Source organism: Manis javanica, chromosome 10 (assembly GCF_040802235.1).
Source record: "Manis javanica isolate MJ-LG chromosome 10, MJ_LKY, whole genome shotgun sequence".
Classification (NCBI taxonomy): domain Eukaryota; kingdom Metazoa; phylum Chordata; class Mammalia; order Pholidota; family Manidae; genus Manis; species Manis javanica.
The window spans coordinates 46,160,490-46,179,420 of NC_133165.1; the positions used below are offsets into that span (position 1 = coordinate 46,160,490).

The following is an 18,931-nucleotide window of genomic DNA, read 5'->3' on the forward strand; positions in this document are numbered from 1 at the left end:
ATATTCCTCTAGCAGAGGATGGAAACAACTCTCTTGGAAATGCGTTAAAAAGCCGTCCGTAACACCAACTGCTGACAAGAAATCAATACCCTGTAATTGCAATGCCACCAGCACCTTTACAGTCCAAGATCAAATGCATAGTAGTTGCTATGACTCTGTCCAGAGCTGTCATCATAAAAACCAGACTTATCTGACAGCCATTCTAAAGACAACCCGCTGAGGTGCTGTACAGACCCATTCCCATAAGTCACCACTTTTAGCTAGTTGTGCAGGAACGCCAGGAAAACCTGTTTGTTGGAAGGTCTTGTCACCTATTCATGTGTCCGATGGAGGAGGTCCATCGGATAGGGCTCGTGAACAACTCGTGCAACAGCGTATAGAGCAACTCATAGAGTATATGTATCCTTCCTTAAAATATCACCCCCTGGCTCTCCCAAAACCCAGAGGAATCGATCTGAATTCACCCATGAGCAGCCTGCTTAAAGAAACTCACAAACTCCTTAATCTTACCAACCCTGACCTTCCGTCCCATTGTTGGCTTTGTCTGCCTTGGGGAACACCCATGCCTCTAGCTATTCTCACACCCAATATCACACAAAATCTCCAAAATAATAACCATTGCTCACTTTACTCTCCTTTTAAAGTGCAACCAGTATTACTAGATAACATAACCTGCTTGTACCAGAGATTTCAAAATAATTCCTATGATATTGACCTAGGGAACATTTCTTTCGGTCACTGCTCAGAAATTCTTGTCACTAATATTACAAACAGTATCCTATGCCCCCCCCAAAGACCAAATCTTTGTTTGTGGACTAACATGGCATACACCTCTCTACCCACCAACTGGACAGGGCAGTGCACCACTGCTAGCCCTTTACCTGATATATCCTTAGTTGACAGAAAAGAACCGGTCCCTTTGTCAACCTTTGATTACTACCCCGTAAGACATAAAAGAGCAGTTACTGTCCTTCCTCTGTTAATCGCTCTTGGAGTCACAGGCGGTCACCAGACCCGTACCGCAGGAATGGGCATTGCCATACACAAATATAATCAACTATCCCATCAATTAATTAATGATATTGAGGCTGTTTCAGGAACCTTACAAGATCTTCCAGACCAAATAGATTCCCTTGCAGAAGTAGTCTTACAGAACAGGCGTGGCCTAGACCTTCTCACCGCGGACCAAGGCGGCATCTGCTTAGCCTTAGAAGAGAAATGCTGCTTCTATGCAAACAAGTCCGAAGTAGTTCATGACAAAATAAAAAGACTCCAAGAAGATCTCGTGCAAAGAAAGAAAAACCTGTTTGAAAATCACCTATGGACTGGGATGAGTGGGTTTCTTCCTTATCTTCTCCCTATACTAGGACCCTTCCTTAGTCTCATGCTTGTGCTCTCCCTTGGCCCTTGGGCCTTCCAGAGAATTACCACCTTCATTAGAGAACAGATCAATACTGCCCTCGGCAGACAGATACAAGTCCACTATCACCGGCTTGACCTGGCGGACCAAGGCTATGATGTGCCAGATGACTCCCCTCCTTTAGAAGCTGCATAGGATTCAGACCTATGCATATCGGCTCACAATAAAGTGAGTGCGATATGGGCACCAATGTGGGTGCGAACCTAAGCATCGCAAGGGAAGGTCTATGAACCGCCTCTGAATTCCCTGAGAGAAAAACCTGGCTTGCATGGAGGTTGGTATCTAAAATAAATACGCCCTTCCTCCCCTCCACAAAAGATACCAAGGGCCAACGTTGACCCCCATCAATGGGGAGTCTCGGAGGAGCCAGGTCACTACTTCCCCAATTGGTTAATGCCCACCGCTAAATAGCGGGCCTCCCCCTCTTTTGTATAAAAGAAGGGAGGAAATTTCGGGAGCCGTAGGCCATAGAAACAATGGTCTCGCCCTTTTCGCCTAGGTCTCTAGTTTCTCAAGTCTGCCCCATTTACGAAAGATCAATTGACCCAGCTTGCGATTAGACCACTGGGATAGAGATTAAGCAGTTGCCGTGATAACATCTCCTCCTTAGTAAAACATTCTGTCTTTTCTCAGTAATCCCCCACCCATGATCTTTTCCAGAGAACATTCTTCAGTTAGGTATCCTAGCAACCTAGATAACCCTTGCCACTTCAGCTGGGGCTGTTTCCCCCTCCTAGCTCCTATATAATCTACCTTGTAAGAATAAACCTTGAGACCTTGATCAGACTTTTGACTTGGTCTCCTTCTTTGTGTCTGGTTTGTCTCTCATCCAGGTTAACTTCCCCTCGAGCCCTTGTTGAACTTCCCGCCGGCCGGGGCAATTGGTAAGTTAAATTAGCAAAGTATCATTAAATTCCTATGTTAGCCATGATTAGTAATTTCTCATAATTATTAAGGTGTACTTCACAATTCTTGTCCAAAAAAAGGTTTGTATTTTAGAAGGGTAATAAAATAAGTTGACAAGAGAGGCTTTATCTTTTCAATAAATGGTAGGAAAATATAGCATTCAATTCCTTTAAATTAGGAACACAGGAAGGCCATGTGTAATCTTAAAAAAAAGTTTTATTGAAATAAATTATTGTAAGTTTACCTATTTAAGGTGTACAGTTCAGTGGTTTTGGTCCTTAGTATATTCACAGAGTTGTACATCAACCACCACTGATTCCAGAACATATTTATCACCCTAAGGAAGAACCTCATACTCATTAACAGTCACCCCTCACCCACTCCCCACACCCCACACTATGGCAACCACTAATCCAATTTTTGTCTGTATGGATTTGCCTAAAAGTTATTTTAAATTAAAGTGATTTATTTCAGCTTCCATTTAATTAAAGCTAGTTTCTCATTGGACACCTTGGGGACATTACCACTAACCTTATAGAAATAAAAGGCTTATGAAGGAATACTAGGAGCAATGTATTCACATACCAATAAATTGGGTAACCTAGATGGAATAGACAAAATCCTAGAAAGACAAAACTACCAAATTTCAAGAAGAATTATAAAATATGTCCAGACCTATATTAAGTAAAGGAATTGAACTAGTAGTTATATTTTTTTCCATAAAGAAAACTCCAGGACCAGATGTCTTCACTAGTACATTTAACTAAACACTTAAAGAATACCACTTCATAAGCTTCCAAGAAATAGAAGAGAAAGGCAACTTGCCAGTTCTTTCTATAAGGCCAGTATTACCCTGATAAAAGTTAGACAAAGACAGCACAAATAAAAACCTACAGATCAATATCCCTTATGAATTTAGAGGCAAAAATCCCAACAAATACTAGTAAACAGAATCCAGAAACTATAAGTAGGATAATAGACCATGACTAAGTGAGAATTATTTTAGGAATGCAAGGTTGGTTTAATACCTGAGAATAAAGTGATACACCATATTATTAGAATGAAGGAAATAAAAACACAGTTGTCATAATAACAGAAAAAACAGAAACGTTTTTGATGAAATCCAATAACCTTTCATGCTGAAAACCAACTAGAAGTAGAAGGGAACTTCCTCTACCTGATAAATGGCAATTATGAAAAGCCCACAGCTAACTTCATACTTACTGGTGTAAGTTCTTGAAAGATCATGAACAAGACAAGGATGTCCACTTTTGCCACTTCTGTTTGACATTGTACTGGAAATTCTAGCCAGAAAAATTAGGCAAGAAATAAAAGACATCCAGATTGGAAAGGAAGAAATAAATGATCTGTTCACAGAGGTCATGTCCTTGTATACAGAAAATCCTAAGGTATCCACAAAAAAACTTAAAGCTACATCACCAGTCTTCAGGGAAATGCAAATCAAAACCACAATGAAGCATCACCTCACACCTGTTAGGATGGTCGTTATTCAAAACAAACAAGCAAACAAAACGCCCAGAAAATAACAAGCGTTGGTGAGGGTGTGGAGAAATTAGAACCCTTATGCACTGTTGGTGAGAATGTAAAATGGTGCAACCACTACAAAAATAGTATGGAAGTTCCTTGAAAAACCAAAAATAGAATTACCATATGATCTAGCAATCCTACTTCTGGGTATTTATCCAAAATAATTGAAATCAGGATCTTGAAGAGATATTTGTACACCAAAGTCCACTGTATCATTATTCACAGTAGCCAAGATATGGAAATAACCTGAATGTCTACTGATGGATGAATGGATAAAGAAAATGTGGTAATACATACAATGGAATATTATTCATCCATAAAAAGACCCAAAACTGGCATTGGTTGGGTCTGCTTCCACCCCTGGACAGTCATGCTGGGTAGGCAAAAAATATATGTCCACTAATGCAGCCCATGGACTTTGGATTTTATTCTAGGGAATAGAGGAATCTTGGAACGGGACTGATGTGGTGAGATCTGGGCATTAGGGAGAAGTCTGGCTGAAGGGCAGGCATTGGGGCAACAGGGGAGATGAGTTGGGGAGACTTAACAGGCTCTTGGAATCATTCTGGGCAGAAGTGAGGAGGGTTGAACTAGGGTAATGACAGTGGGAATGGAAGGTGGATTGGCCAGGAAAGAAAATGGAGAAGGTAGAGAGTACAAGAGCCAGTGCTTGGTTAGGAAGAAGGACTTAGGTTTATTGAATACCAACCACATACTGGGCCCAGTGCTGGGGAAAAGAAACAGTCTGGCAGAGGAGCTGGACCTGTAAACAGTTACTACGGAGTATGATAATTACCATGATAGAGGGACGCACCAAGGGCCACACACAGCGTGGGAATAGAGAAACCATTTGAGTAGTGAATAGGGGGAGAAGGCTGTCAGAGGAGTCTTCATGGAGAAGGAAATTTTCACTTGAGTCTTTAAGGATCAGTAGGGCATGTAACAGTTTGGTGGCAAACAAAGAGTAAGAGGTTTCAGGTCTGTGTCAAGGGCAAAGAACAGAGTCCAAAAATTTGTTGGCCAGAAAAACCACATCCAAACCAAAGACATACTTAGTTTTGTTCATATAACATTTTTAGAAATTGTGAATTAGTTGCCAACATTGAAAGATCTGGAGTTTTCATATAAAAAATCCACATTATTGACTTGTCTTGAAAAACCAGAAGATTTAGTGACACAGGACCTGTGCTCCTGCATGGCGACAAAGGGCTAGTGCAGCCACAATCCTGCCACTCTATGTAATTTTATAATTCACCTGGCCCACATCAACTATCCATGTTACCTGCCTGTCCTCTGTGGTAGATTAAAGATGGTTGCAAATTCTAACTCCACATCGAAAGGAGGAGTTAATTTCCCCTCTCTTGGAAACTGGGCTGGGCCTGTGATTGCTTAACTAACAGAATGCGGCAGATGTGACACTGTGCCAATTATGGGCCTATCTCTTGGAGCCCTCTCTCCCGGGCCACTCCTTCCCAAAACCTTAGAATAATGAGAAATACAGAAGCAGTTGTCATTTTAAGTCACAAGGTTTTGGAGTGGTTTACTCTGCAGCAGATAACCAGAAGACCCACCTTCACTTCTGCCTTGTAGACAGTGGAGGGTCCAGTTTCTGGACCAAAGGAATAAGGGAGCACAGTGAGCTTGGGTGAGGAGGGGCAGCAAGGTCATAGAGCAGAAGATCATGAAGTGCTTTCTATACCATGCTGAAGGAGTTTCAACTTTTTCCGAGAGGGGTTGAGCTTGTAGGGTCTTTTAAGGTAGGCATATTATGGCCAGGAAGGTGACCTTGGCAATGCTATAAAAGATGAACCAGAGGAAAGGGATTAGTCAATGAGCTAGCCCAAGGGTCCAAGCAACACAACTCAGGCAGTGGTGGGGGCATGGAGAGAGAGGGAGAGGATCAAGGTCAAGATTTCTTCCCTGAGGTGTTAATGGGACATACAAGTTATGCCATATAGTTGGCAGTCAGAACTAAGGTGGCTAGTTTGGGTTACAGACAGACTGGGGTTGTCAAAGTTGGTAGTTGAAGCTGCAGATGTGGACAAGATGTTGGTGTAGGGAGTTTGGGGGTTAATGAGGAGAGGCAGAGTCCTGGAGAGTGACCTACAGGGAACTAAGAAAGCAAACTTCAGAGCAAAGAAGAGGACTAGGAGAGAGTGGGCCAGACACCATTGAAGGGAAAGACTCCAGAGGGAGGGAGTAGGCCAGAGCATCAGATGGTCACTAAAAACATCCTTGCTTGATTTAATGATCAGGAGATCACTGGTGGCCTTGGTCAGGGCAAGTCTGTGTGGAATGGTGGCAGCAGAAGCAGACTCATGTAGGTGGAAGACTAAGTAGGAAATGAGAAAGTGGGGACAGTGTGAACAGCTCTTTCAAGTAACTTGATTGTGAACACCAAGAGTGAGATAGGGAAGTGGTTTGAAGTTGCCAAGTTGACATAGCGTCCTCCTAACACACAGGGGACTTCAGCCTGTTTTTATACCCTAAAAGACAGGGTCTGTGGAGAGAAGAACTTGGTTGTGTGGGAGAAAGGGGTTAAGCAATGGAGGGAAGTCACTGAGGAAATGGGAAGGAATGTGTCCCAGGAAGGAGGAATCAGCCTTGGGCCCCTGGACTCCTCCTTTGTGATAATAGTCTGTGGCCATGTGTAGGAACTGGAGATGCAGTTGATGGTGGGAGCAGAGGGGTTGAGAGTTCTCACCTCTTTCCTCCATAAAATAGGAGCAGTGACCATCTTATTAAGGCAAGGAAGGCAGTGTGGGTAGATGGCTACTGGAATGTGGCTGTTGAGGTTATATTAGGTCTGGGCCTGTGGATGTGGCATCCTCACATACCTCCTGCTGAAGTCCAGGTTGGTTCTTGAATGTGGGTCAGGGCTAAACCTGCAGGTGAATGGAAGTTCACAGCTGTGAGAAGGGCTGGGGACCAGGCTACCAGAGTAACTTCTTGCAAATGATAACCTGTCATTTCTTTACTCAGAGACTTGTGTGGGCTTCTCCTTGCCTCTGGGTGCAGACTTCTTGCAATGAGGCTGAGGTCCCTCATGATCTGCCTCCTGCTGGTCCTCCCAGCTTTATCACTTTCTCTTCCTCCTAAATACCTGAGGCCCCAGCCATGGTGAAGAGCCCCCCATTCCCTAAAATGCCATTGTCTTCTTGCCTTTATCAGAATTGCTTTTCTTCCTCTCTCCTTCTTTCTCTGCTTGGCAAACTCTTATTCAAGACCCAGTTTAAATGTACCATCATTCATCCATTCCACCAGCATCTATGAGGTGTCTCATGCTTTGTTCCTGGTTTGTTCCTGGCTCCACCACTCTCCACTTCTGTTGCACACCTCTGCTTTGGGAGGTTACTGGACAGTCTGAGTAGGCTCATGGGTTTCAAGGTCAGGGGGAATCATATTTGGGTCCCAGTTTGTGCGACCTTGGATAAGTCTTTTATCTCCTCAGAGTCCCAATTTCATCAACTGTAAAAGAGGGACAATACAGTACCTCATAGGACCTACTATTGTTTGGAGCAGTCAGGACTCTTCATTGTTAAGTGGCAGAACCTAATTAAAAAACCTTTTACAGTTGATTTATTTGAATCAGGATCCAGAGAAAGTCCACGTAGTTGGTTGATATGTTTTTTTAGACTCTTTAAATGTTTCTCCTCTTTTTCATTTAATGCCACTTGTTTGTTGAAGTCAGGTCATTTGTCCTGTAAAGTTTTCAATATTCTAGATTTAGTAATTGCTCCCTTATGGTGTTATTTAACCTGTTTTTCTATCCCCCTTAATTCCTATAAACTAGCTGTTAGATCTGGAGGCTTGTTTAGATTCAGGATGATTATGATGATAAAAATGATTTGGCCAAAACACCACAAAGGTGTTGCTACATACTTACTGTGTCATTTTATAGGAGCCATATGATGTCTGGTCATTCTACTTTTGGTAATGTTAAGATAGATGGATTCTTTTCTTTAGGCAATTGTGAACATGCGAACACAATTTGGGTATTAGATGATATTAAGAAATTATTGCTAAAATTTTTAGATGTAATTATGTATCACATAATGGTATTGCATTTAGGTAAAATAAAAATATTAACCTGACATACAATAACATGGATGAATCTCAAAACATGCTGAGTGAAGAAAGCCAGACCCATACTGTATGATTTCATTTGTATGGAATATTCCAGAACAGGTGAAACTAATCTATACTGACAAAAAAGCAGATCGGTGGTTGTCTGGGGCTGATCTTGAGTGTGGGGGATTGATTGTGGAGGGGAATGAAAAAACTTTAGGGTGATGGAAATATTTCATATTTTGATTATGATGGTAATGACATGGATATATACACTTGTCAAAACTAATTTAACTTTACACTTAAAATGAGTGTGTTTTATTGTATGGAAAGATGTATTATGTTGTATATAAATAAAGTTTATTTTTAAAGGAAATAAAAGTCACAACTAGAGTAAAGAGGACACATTCAAAATAGCCACAAAACTACAAGAGACCTATAAGGAAAAAGATCTAATGATATATAAGACCTTTATAGAGGAAATTATAAAATTATATAAAAGAAGACATAAATGTACGGAGAAATATAGTACATTCATGGATGGAAGTCTTAATATCCTTCCCAAATTGATCTATAAAGTAAATGCAGTTTTATTAAGAACTCTAAGAGGTTTTCAAAAAGCCTTTATCTGTATTAACTGAAAAAAGGAAGTGAAACTGAAAGAGAACAAAGGCCTTTTATTTGGGGTCTAAGAATTGCAATTTGGGAGCACAGATCTAGGTTGATACCCAAATAGTGTCCCATTTGTAGGGTGAAAGCAAGGGGTTTTTATGAAGAAAAGGAAAGAGGGGTGGCAATTACAAGAGTTAGGAAAAAGAGAAGAAGTGTTCCATGGGGGTTTTAAAAGCCAAGCTACTCTGGCTTATACATTGATTGACTGCTATTTTCAGATGGATTCTATCTTCAGAAAGTTCACATCCATCAAACTGTGATCCGGGTATCTGTTCTCCTGCTGATTTCCCAAACAATTGCTTAGAACAATTGCTGTTTTGCAGAGTCCAAAGGTTTTGGCACAGTTCAAACAAGGGCCTCTCTACAGTGATCTCTCCAGCCCTATTTTAAAATGGCTCCAATCATGCCACTTTTCCATATCTGTTAGAGGTAAATCCTGAACTATTTAAGTTGCAATGCTATGATGTCTGGAATTTGTTTTAATAGATTCCAAGAAAAAAATGTGGAAGAAGAGTGAGTCGGTATTGGCCATGCGTTGATAATTGCTGAAGCTGGGTGGTGGGTATATATTCTAGAAAGCAAGCAGTGCTGTGCACCTTTACAGGCAAGGAAATGTCACCAGGCCAGGGTAACAGGAAATGGTAAGCTATGGTCTCCAGGTCAGTCTGATTCCATCAGGCACTACAGCTCTTCAGGGTGGGACAGACCAGAGAAGGTCTTACAGGACTTGTTGAGGAATTTGGACTTTATTCTATGTTCAGCAGGTCAGTCCCTCTTTCCTGTGTGTACCTGGCACCTTGGAAGGGTCTCTGGTCCTCCATGGAGGGTGTACCAGTCAGAACTCTTTCAGCTGTGAGTGCCAGATATCCAACTCAAACTTATTGGCTTATGTGGAAATAGGAACTTAATGCCTTGTGAAGCAGAAAGGTTAAGGGCTTCAGGTACAGCCTGATCCAGATACTCAAATGATGTCAAGAATATGCCTGTATTCATTTCTTGTCTCTGCAGTCCTCTGTATTGGCTCATTTTGGCTGTCTTTTCCTACATGGTGACAGGAGGTCATTGCTAGCACTGGGCTTACAGTCCATCAGTTTACTAACCCCTAGGAGCAAGACAGCTCTTTTCCCTAGTAGCTCTAATGAGTCTCCATCTGGTTACATAGACTTGAATTCAGTGCCAATCCTGAGCCAACCAAAAAAGACTGCTTTGATGTGGGAAGCACAGGCCATGTGCCTACTTTGGGCCCTCTTCTGAATGTCAGGGACTGCCAGTGAAAGAATGTTGGCTCCTCAAAGGAAATCCAGATGTGGACACCAGTAAAGAAGGGATGGTGAGATGCTGGGCTGGCAGCACATGGCAGGAACACCATCTCAACACCCTTCATAGGGAGGCGTCAGCCCCTTAAACATGAGAAAGGGCTCATTGCAGGGCCTTCACCACCCACCACTGAACTAACTCTCTCCCTTGTATTCCCGGACGTCTGCACCCATGACTCCCACCACTGGCCTTGCATCTGTGCTCTGCAGCAGCCCCAGCCTGTCTGCCCTCGCCCTACACTGCAGACCAACTGGAACACAGAAGCAGCATCTGTGTTTCCTGACTTCTCCCTCTCCAGGCCTGTCAGGCTTTTGCCTTTGGGGCATGGATCTCAGGTCCCGCACCCACATGCTTGTCCTCTGCTTGCAAATGAGGAGCTCTAGGGCATGTGTGCTGCAGGTTCCTCTCTAAAATGGAGGTGGTATCTCCACCCAGAGATGTGTGGATTAAATGAGTGTAGCATACTTAGAGTGTTTAAAACAGGGCCCGACATAGTAGATGCTCAGTAAATGCCAGCTGTTATTTTTACCCCTACAGCTGGAGACTGCACATCACAGTCCCTGGGCAGCCCTCAGGTAGAGTACAGCCTGTAGGGTTTTATAGTTGACTAACGTGTAGAACACTTTACATACATTGTCTCATTTGAACACCATAACTTGGTGAGGAGGGCAGAACAAACCCTGTTTATGTCCCAATTATAGACAAAGGAACTGAGCCTCAGAGAAGACAGACCGCTTACCCAAATTATGAGCCAATTGGTGGTGAAGGTAGGATTTGAACCAGTGCCTTGAAGAAGCATGTTACTGGGCTTTCACTTGGGCTGCCTCTCAGCCTTCAGACCTCTATCAGTCATGTCCTGTGGCTCTTTCTCACCCCTTTAGACCCAGCCCAGTACTCTATAAGCAGTATGATGAGTAGAACTAACACTTGCTAAGCACTTGATGCACTCTGGATGACATGCACAAGGCTTTCCTTTCCCCATAACCATCTGAGGTAGGTGTGAGTCTATTGCAGAGGGAGAAACGGAGGCTGAAAGAGGTTGAGTAATCTGCCCAGGTCACTCCAGTATGATAGCCAGGAGTCAGTCTGATTTCAGAGCAGGCCTTTCTTGCCCTCTGTGTTGCCACCTCTGATGCCAGGGTTCTTGTTTGCAGAGTCAAAGAATGAACTTAGCAAACACCCAAGGTAGGAGCTCCTGGCTCAGGCCAGGAGGGGACAAGAGAGCCCGGGGTGGTGCATTGTCTAGGGGATTTATAGGCAGTTGAGGATTTTGGGGAATTGAGGGCTTAGGGTGTGAACTTGTGCTACCTGCCCTGCCCTCAAGGTGGGCTGGGTTGTTGTCTGTTTGCTAAGGCTGTTTATAGTGAAGTCACGGGTTATGCTGAGATACCCTTGCGGAACACTCAAACATTTCAGGCCAAGTTGCTTCTGGCCTTTTGACCTTTAACTGATCTCACTGAAGGTGTCTGTATTCCTAGTCTGGTATCTTTACCCTAGAGAATTAGTGTGACCTTGACTTTATATAATGCTGAACACAGAGTTTCGATAGGGACTTCACATTGTTACATTGCTTTGACTGTAAATATCTTGCCTTGCTTTTTCCTGAGGCTCTCACCCTACTGTGTCTAAGCCCATGGTCCCTGTCTCACCTCCATGACCTGGTCTCAGAGTCCAAGGATGAGAAGCAGCTCATCTGTCTTCCTGAGCATGAGGTTCCGGCTTCTGCCTCTGCTTGGCATCCTTACTGCTGTCACGGCTCCTCTCCCTGCAGTGGGCTGAGAGCCCTCGAGCCCTCTGCAGCGGCACCCTGACTGACTCCCCTCTGTACCCTGCAAACAGAGGCGCTCCACAATGCCAAATCATCTCACTGCTTTCCTGTGCTGCAGGTAGGGCGGGGGCGCTCTGAGGCGAACACATGAGACACCAGACATGACTCCCCCAAGGCCGCCCACTTGGGGATGCAGGTGCATGGACAAGGCCCCAGGCCTTCTGGCTGCAGCTCGGTGCAGGGCTCTCCCCTCGGCTCCCTGGCTGCGGGGCCAAGAGGCAGCTCAGCCTTAGCTGGGGGTGGGCTGGGGGTCTGTGCAAAGGCCTGATGGGTGCTTTTGTGAATGCCAGGGAAAGGATGGTGAGAGGCTGGGGTGAACGGGAGGAGCGAGGAAGAAGCAGGGTATTTTTGCATTTTGACATTAAAAAATTGCAGATTAGATTTTCCGCAACTGGCCAGCAGCATCTGTTTCAGTTTGGAATCGGCAGGGAAGCTGCTGAGCTTCCCCTGGAGGGAGGGGAAGGGAGACTGCAGGCTGCTGGGGAGAGGTGGCGCCTCTGCCGAGAGAAGGGCTCTCCCCTTTAAGAGCTCCGCCCAAAGGGGCGCTGCCACCCCTAAGGAGGCAGGCAGCTGTGCTTCTCATTCATTGTCTTGACAGGAGCATCCTCAGTGGGCAGTCTGTCTCCTCCAGCACCTTCCTCCTCCTCCTCCTCTCCCTCTTCCATCTGGGGGGTCGCTCATCTCCCAGCAGCAGGTATGCCCGGGGGCCCTGGGGAAGGGACTAGGCATTGCTGCCTTGGACTACCTGTGGGGCGGGCGAGAGCTTGGCAGAGCCGGCTGTGGGGGCTGACAGGCCATCTGAGCAAGCTGGCTCTGAGATGGGGAGAGAGCTGGTCCACGTCCTGTGCGGAGGGGACCCACCTGCAGCTGTGGGTGCGCGTTGGGGGGGTGTCCATCTGTGTGTCCCAGGGCCACAGGCTAGGGTGAAGGACCACCACAGCCAAGATGGAGGTCGGGGAGCCAGGGGATACATGTGGGCCCTGACTCTCCCCAGAATGCGAGTCTTTGGGGTGGGGGCAGAGGCAGGGTGGGGTGAACTGAGCAGCTACCCCAGAGCTAGGAGACAGGAAGAGGGTGAGAGCAAAACAAGAAAAGACCAAGTTCCCCTTTCTGTGGTTTCTGGGCCTGGTACCTGTGGTGGGGGAGGAGGCAGGGTGGAGCGATGGCTTCCTGTCTCCCAGCCTCTGGTTTGGGGCTCACCTCTCCCCAGATGCAGGCCTCTCACCTGGCACTGATAACCCTTCCCCCAGACTGCTTCTCCTCACACATGTTCACCTCCTTTGTGGGTAGGGAGACCCAGATCCCCCTGTAGACTCAGTGTGGGTGAGGGTGGCTATAGCGCCTAGTAAGTGGGGCCAGGACCAAAGGTAGGGCTAATGGGTGAAGCTGGGGAGGTGGAGCAGAGGCCGTAGGGAGGGTGTCCTCTGAGAAGGAAGCATCGCCCCTGCACCGAGCAGGAAGGTGATGCAGTTGGCACCAGGATTGGTGTGGAGCCTGGGGGGCCAGAGGCAAGCCCCTCAGCTCCACTTGCTCTCCTCCCAGCCACAGTGGGAAAAACCATCCTAGCTGAACCTCAGCGAAGGCAGGGATGGCTTCTCCTTTCCTGTGTCTAGTTCCAGTGGGGGTGGAGATGGCACTTCAGGGCCCCTGTTTAAGCAGAGCAAGAGGCAGAGATGTGGAAGGAGGAAATGCTGGGGCCTGGGCCATCTGCCTGTTTCTGGTGTACCCAGAGACCTCCTGGGGAAGCCATTCTGCCATTGTGGACGTGCCTCTTGGACAGGCCCATATACCACTTCCCTCTGCCCATCCACCCTGTGCCAGGAGGCAAGGGAGGGCCAGCCCAGCCCAACCCCTGCCTTTGGGAAGCTCCCCAAAGTGAGTGTGAGGAATGTGAGGTCTGGACACTGTGACTGAGAACCCACACTCCCAGCTGTCTGCACCGAAGCCCCCAGAGTGTAAACCATCAGTGGAAGGGCTCTGTGTCATCAGGCTGTCAGTCAATAACTCAGCCCTTGGTGCTGCCTCACACCGGGCTCTGCTGTAGGGACTGAGGATGCAGGAGTGAGGCCTGGGGTGGGTGGAGAAGGTGGGCCTTGCATGTTAGCCAGGTGTGAGGAGGGCTGGGGGAGGCAAACACGAGGGTAGCAGGATGCCAGTTACCTAGGAGAGGAGCGGGGAACCCAGGGAGATGTTGTTGGGGAAGTTATGCCAGGCTGATAGGTGTCCCGGGGGGATGGGGGCCACTGAAGGTCAGAGTTGACCCAAAGAGAGACAAGCTATCAACCCGTGTGCCCTCCAGGATGAGCCGCCAGGTGGTCCGCTCTAGCAAGTTCCGTCATGTGTTTGGACAGCCAGCCAAGGCCGACCAGTGCTATGAGGATGTGCGCGTCTCACAGACCACCTGGGACAGTGGCTTCTGTGCTGTCAACCCCAAGTTTGTGGCTCTGATCTGTGAAGCCAGTGGGGGAGGGGCCTTCCTGGTGCTGCCCCTGGGCAAGGTGAGCCCCTGGAGTACTGGGGGCAGCAGCCCTTCACCTAAGGGGGCTTCTGGTCATCCAGTGGCGCCCAGGGGTCCTGATAAGGTGACTGTTAACAAACCTTTCTGGGCTGCAGCCTTGTCGTCTGTAAAACTGAGCTGGGCCAGATGAGCTTTAAACTTCCTCCATCTCCTACATGGCGATGGTTGTATGGACATAGCAGCCTAGAGGGCAGACAGATCACACAGTGAGTCCTGCAGACCTAGGGCCAGGCCTTCCAAGTCTCAGCACAGGGCTTTCTTCCCTGGGGAGCACTGAGAGGGCTGGGTTGGGGTCTGGGCATGCCCAGTAGTACTCGTGGGTTCTGGGTCTGGGTTCGTCTGAGCCCTTGGAAACCCGGCCAGCTCTGGCCCCCAGTTCATAAGCAGTGATGATGTGAGAGGCCCTCTCCCCTCCCCAAGCCCTGTCCTCTCTCTGATCCTACTCCCTCTTGCCTGCTGTCTGTTGACCCCCACCCCCAGCACACTCCTGTACTCCTGGTGGGTGAGACAGGAAGGGGAGATTGGCCCTAAGTTATTACCTTAAAAGGGTCAATGGAAGCAAAGAGAAGAGGAAGTGGTTGTTGTGTGAGAGCTGGGCCAGCTCTGCACACAGGAAGCCCTGCTGCAGCTGTCCCCGGAAGTGGCCATTTCCAAACCTCTGTGCCTGCTTGGGAGACAGTTATGACAGACTTCCTTGGTGCCTGTCCTTTTAGAAGGACCCATCTCCACAGCCAGACCATTCACACACTTTTCCCTGCAGAGTCTCAACCTGTTGCAGGCCCAGGGCCTTGGCCTGTCATCCCATGGAAGCCCCAGGGAGGCTGGGGTGGTGTGGGGGTGCTGGCCCTCAGGACACAGATGAGAAACAGATAGAGAAAGCTGGGCTTGGCCAGGGTCTGACAGTAAGGCAGGACCAGGGTCCTGGTGCCCAGCCCCACTCCTCCTTCCTGTGGCCAGCCCTCCTGAGTTGCCCAGACAACTCTGGGACAGGAGCAGAGGACCAAGCCCTTTCACCCTAGGGGCCCCCTGCCTCCCAGGGACTCCACAACCCTCCTCTCTGTACTTCCCTGAAGGAGTGTGGGGAGGTTGGACTGGGTTTGGACAGTGAAAGTGTCCCATTCAAAGGCCCTACTGTGCTCTCCAGACTGGACGTGTGGACAAAAATGTGCCTATGGTCTGTGGCCACACAGCCCCTGTGCTGGACATCGCTTGGTGCCTGCACAATGATAACGTCATTGCCAGCGGGTCTGAGGATTGCACAGTTATGGTGAGTCCTGGGGGCCTGTAACGAGGCATCAGATTTGGATCTAACAGTTGGAACCCCCAAGACTTACTAGCCTCTTCTCTGCAGGTGTGGGAGATCCCTGATGGGGGCCTGACACTGCCCCTGCGGGAACCTGTTGTCACCTTGGAGGGCCACACCAAGCGCGTGGGCATTGTGGCCTGGCACCCCACAGCCCAGAACGTGCTGCTCAGTGCAGGTGCCTGTGGGGAGAAGAAGGGTGGGCTGGTTGCCCAACAGCGAGGGTGGGAGGCCCGTGGCTTCTGACTCTGGGGGCATCACCCAGGTTGTGACAACGTGATCCTGGTGTGGGACGTGGGCACTGGGGCGGCTGTGCTGACACTGGGCTCCGACGTGCACCCGGACACAATCTACAGTGTGGACTGGAGCTGGGATGGCGCCCTCATCTGCACCTCCTGCCGTGACAAGCGCGTGCGCATCATCGAGCCCCGAAAAGGCACTATCGTAGCTGTGAGTTGCCATGAACTGTGATCTCTGACCCTGGGGCCTTCACCCACCACCAGCCAGGCCCTTAGATGCTGTCCTTTCTTGTCCCCAGCTCAGATCAGGCCCTTTGGACGTGTGTAGGTGCCTGGCCAACCACCTCTCTTTCCTTCCAGGAGAAGGACCGTCCCCATGAAGGGACCCGGCCCGTGCGCGCTGTGTTTGTGTCACATGGAAAGATCCTGACCACAGGTTTTAGCCGCATGAGTGAACGACAGGTGGCACTGTGGGACACGGTGCGTGTTGGGCAGGGAGCAGAGAATGACTGGAGGCTCAGTCCCTGCCTGCCACTTGCCTGGTCATATAGTCTTGAGCCTCAGTTTACCCACCATGGGATGGAGGTTTCTGTGGTTGGTCTGTGAAGACCCTCCCCAGGCCACTGACTAGTGAAGAGCACCACCCCTGGGCCTGGCCTGGCCCAGCTCACAGTTACCTCCCACCTCTCTACAGAAGCACCTGGAGGAGCCGCTGTCCCTGCAGGAGCTGGACACAAGCAGTGGCGTCCTGCTGCCCTTCTTTGACCCTGACACCAACATTGTCTACCTCTGTGGCAAGGTGACCCAATTGTCAGAGGGTCAGGGGAGGGAGATGGGCAGGGGACTTGGAAAAGACCATGGTTGAGGCATCTGTCAGAGGCATCTGTCATTCTGACCTTCTCTTGCATCCACCCCTGCAGGGTGACAGCTCTATCCGATACTTCGAAATCACTTCTGAGGCCCCATTCTTGCACTACCTCTCCATGTTCAGTTCCAAGGAGTCCCAGCGTGGCATGGGCTACATGCCCAAACGTGGCCTGGAGGTGAACAAGTGTGAGATTGCCAGGTGACTGACCCCTGACCTTGACCTGACCATGCTCCTTGGGCAGTGCTGACTCAGTGCTGACCTTGAGTTCCAGCTAAACCATGCTGCAGGCGCTGCTTATCTTCCTGTTTCCACAGATTCTACAAGCTGCATGAGCGGAGGTGTGAGCCCATTGCCATGACAGTGCCTAGAAAGGTGATGCTCCCATGATCCTCCTTGCACTCTGGGCTAGTTACTGACCTCGTGGAGGTGTAGCGGGGTGGTGTGGCCTCAGCACTCTCCTAACCAGCCTTGGCCTTGCCCACAGTCGGACCTGTTCCAGGAGGATCTTTACCCGCCTACTGCAGGGCCTGATGCTTCCCTCACAGCTGAGGAGTGGCTGGGGGGTCGGGATGCCGGGCCTCTCCTCATTTCCCTCAAGGACGGCTATGTGACCCCCAAAAGTCGGGAACTGAGGGTCAGTCGGGGCCTGGACACTGGGCGCAGGAGGACAGCACCAGAGGCCAGTGGCGCTCCAAACTCGGTGAGAGGTGAACGGAAGCTGGGGAAACAGGTCTGGAAGACAGGGCCGCTCTTGATGTTGTCATTGTCCCAGTTGGAGAAGGTTGTTGTTTGGGGCACCCTAACTCACAATGTTGGGGGTCCTTTGGGAGCTGGGAGTGGGTAATCCTGAGGCTTCAGAAAAGTTTCGGGCTTGTAGGCCTGCAGATTTCTGGGCAGCAAGCAGCTGAGAGACAGAGGGCCCAAGCCCTGGCACTCTTGTGAGGAGGCTTGGGAGATGTGAGGGTAAGAGGAATCCGGGATGGAGCTGGGCCTAAAGCAGTGCTGGCTCCCCAGGATGCCGTATCCCGGCTGGAGGAAGAGATGAGGAAGCTCCAGGTCACAGTGCAGGAGCTCCAGAAGCGCCTGGATAGGCTGGAGGAGACGGTCCAGGCCAAGTAGAAGACCCAGAGCCTTCAAATGGGCCCCCTCCCTTCTGTTTATGTTCCCTCCCTTCAGGCCACAGTGACAGATTAAAAAATAATAAAATGGCTCTATTTTCTGGTACCTCTTAGACTCTAATGACTGATCACCTGAATACTGAACTGATGTGCTCCTGAGCCTCCCCCTTGGTAACCTTGATGGGAATGTCCCATGGCAGGAGCTGGGAGGTGCTTCCAAATGCCTTAGACCACAGGAACAGGCCCTGGTGGGTGGAAGCCACCCTATGCTGGAGTGGGTTGGGAGATGGTTTCCCAGCTCCTGCTCTGAACTGGCAGATCTGAGCTATTCGAGGCCCTAAGCCTGAGACCTCAGTAATTCCCAGGATTACCCCCCCAAAATTTTTTTTTTTGTAGATAATTATTTTTTATTGAAGGGTAGTTGACACACAGTATTACTTTAGTTTCAGGTGTACAACACAGTGATTCAACATTTATATACATGATAATTCTAGGTACCAGCTATCACCATACCAAGTTGTTACAATATTTTGACATTTCTTATGCTATACATTACATCCAGTTACTTATTTATTTTACAATTGGAAGTGTGTACTTTTTTTTTTTTTTTTTTGGTGAGGGCATCTCTCCTATTTATTGATCAAATAGGATTACCCAAAATTTGACTTTCTTAGTCAACCACATCAGGTTGCATGCAACTATAGTGATAGTAACTACCATTTACATGACATCTTTCAAACTATAGGTCCAAGGGGCTCTTTTGTGAGGAAAAAGCTTCAAACAAGAGCAACAGTACAACCCTGGTTTACAGGTTGGTGTGGCTTAAGCACTCTTAGTGAGGAAACTGAGGCACAGAGCAGGGGAGAGGCTTGCTGATGGGTAGGTCCTGAGTCATGACCTAAGTCTCCCTTTTCAGTTCAGGGTGCTTTTGTCCCAGTGTGGCTGCCTCTTAAGCCCAGTACTGTACGGTGGGATCTGTCTGGCCCTATCAAGTGGGAGCTTAGGAGTGGGTTTCTGATGCCTGACTTTGCAAGTGACCCTTGAGCTAGGGCACAGGGATATTAGGGATGGGGCTCCAGATCATAGTGGGGCTTCATTCCTACCATTCAGGGGCCTTAGTAAGGAC

At 48.4% G+C, this 18,931-nt stretch overlaps 1 protein-coding gene across 1 annotated transcript; it reads left to right on the forward strand.

Moving 5' to 3' along the window:
- The first annotated feature begins 11,798 nt into the window (after positions 1–11,798).
- CORO1A (coronin 1A) lies at positions 11,799–17,911 on the forward strand. Its single transcript, XM_017677114.2, has 12 exons — positions 11,799–11,817; positions 12,358–12,453; positions 14,059–14,257; positions 15,422–15,544; positions 15,629–15,758; positions 15,846–16,030; positions 16,180–16,299; positions 16,514–16,618; positions 16,740–16,885; positions 17,002–17,059; positions 17,172–17,387; positions 17,702–17,911. The coding sequence occupies exons 3-12, from the start codon at positions 14,060–14,062 to the stop codon at positions 17,804–17,806; spliced, it is 1,386 nt and encodes a 461-aa protein (XP_017532603.2). The 5' UTR covers positions 11,799–11,817; positions 12,358–12,453; position 14,059; the 3' UTR covers positions 17,807–17,911.
- The last annotated feature ends 1,020 nt before the right edge of the window (positions 17,912–18,931 follow it).

Excerpts from the sequence above, each read along its gene's own strand:
- CORO1A (XM_017677114.2), top strand. The coding sequence starts at position 14,060 with ATGAGCCGCCAGGTGGTCCGCTCTAGCAAGTTCCGTCATGTGTTTGGA. Across the intron at positions 15,759-15,845 it reads GAACGTGCTGCTCAGTGCAG|GTTGTGACAACGTGATCCTG; the intron begins GTGCCTGTGGGG and ends GGCATCACCCAG. Across the intron at positions 16,886-17,001 it reads AACAAGTGTGAGATTGCCAG|ATTCTACAAGCTGCATGAGC; the intron begins GTGACTGACCCC and ends CTGTTTCCACAG.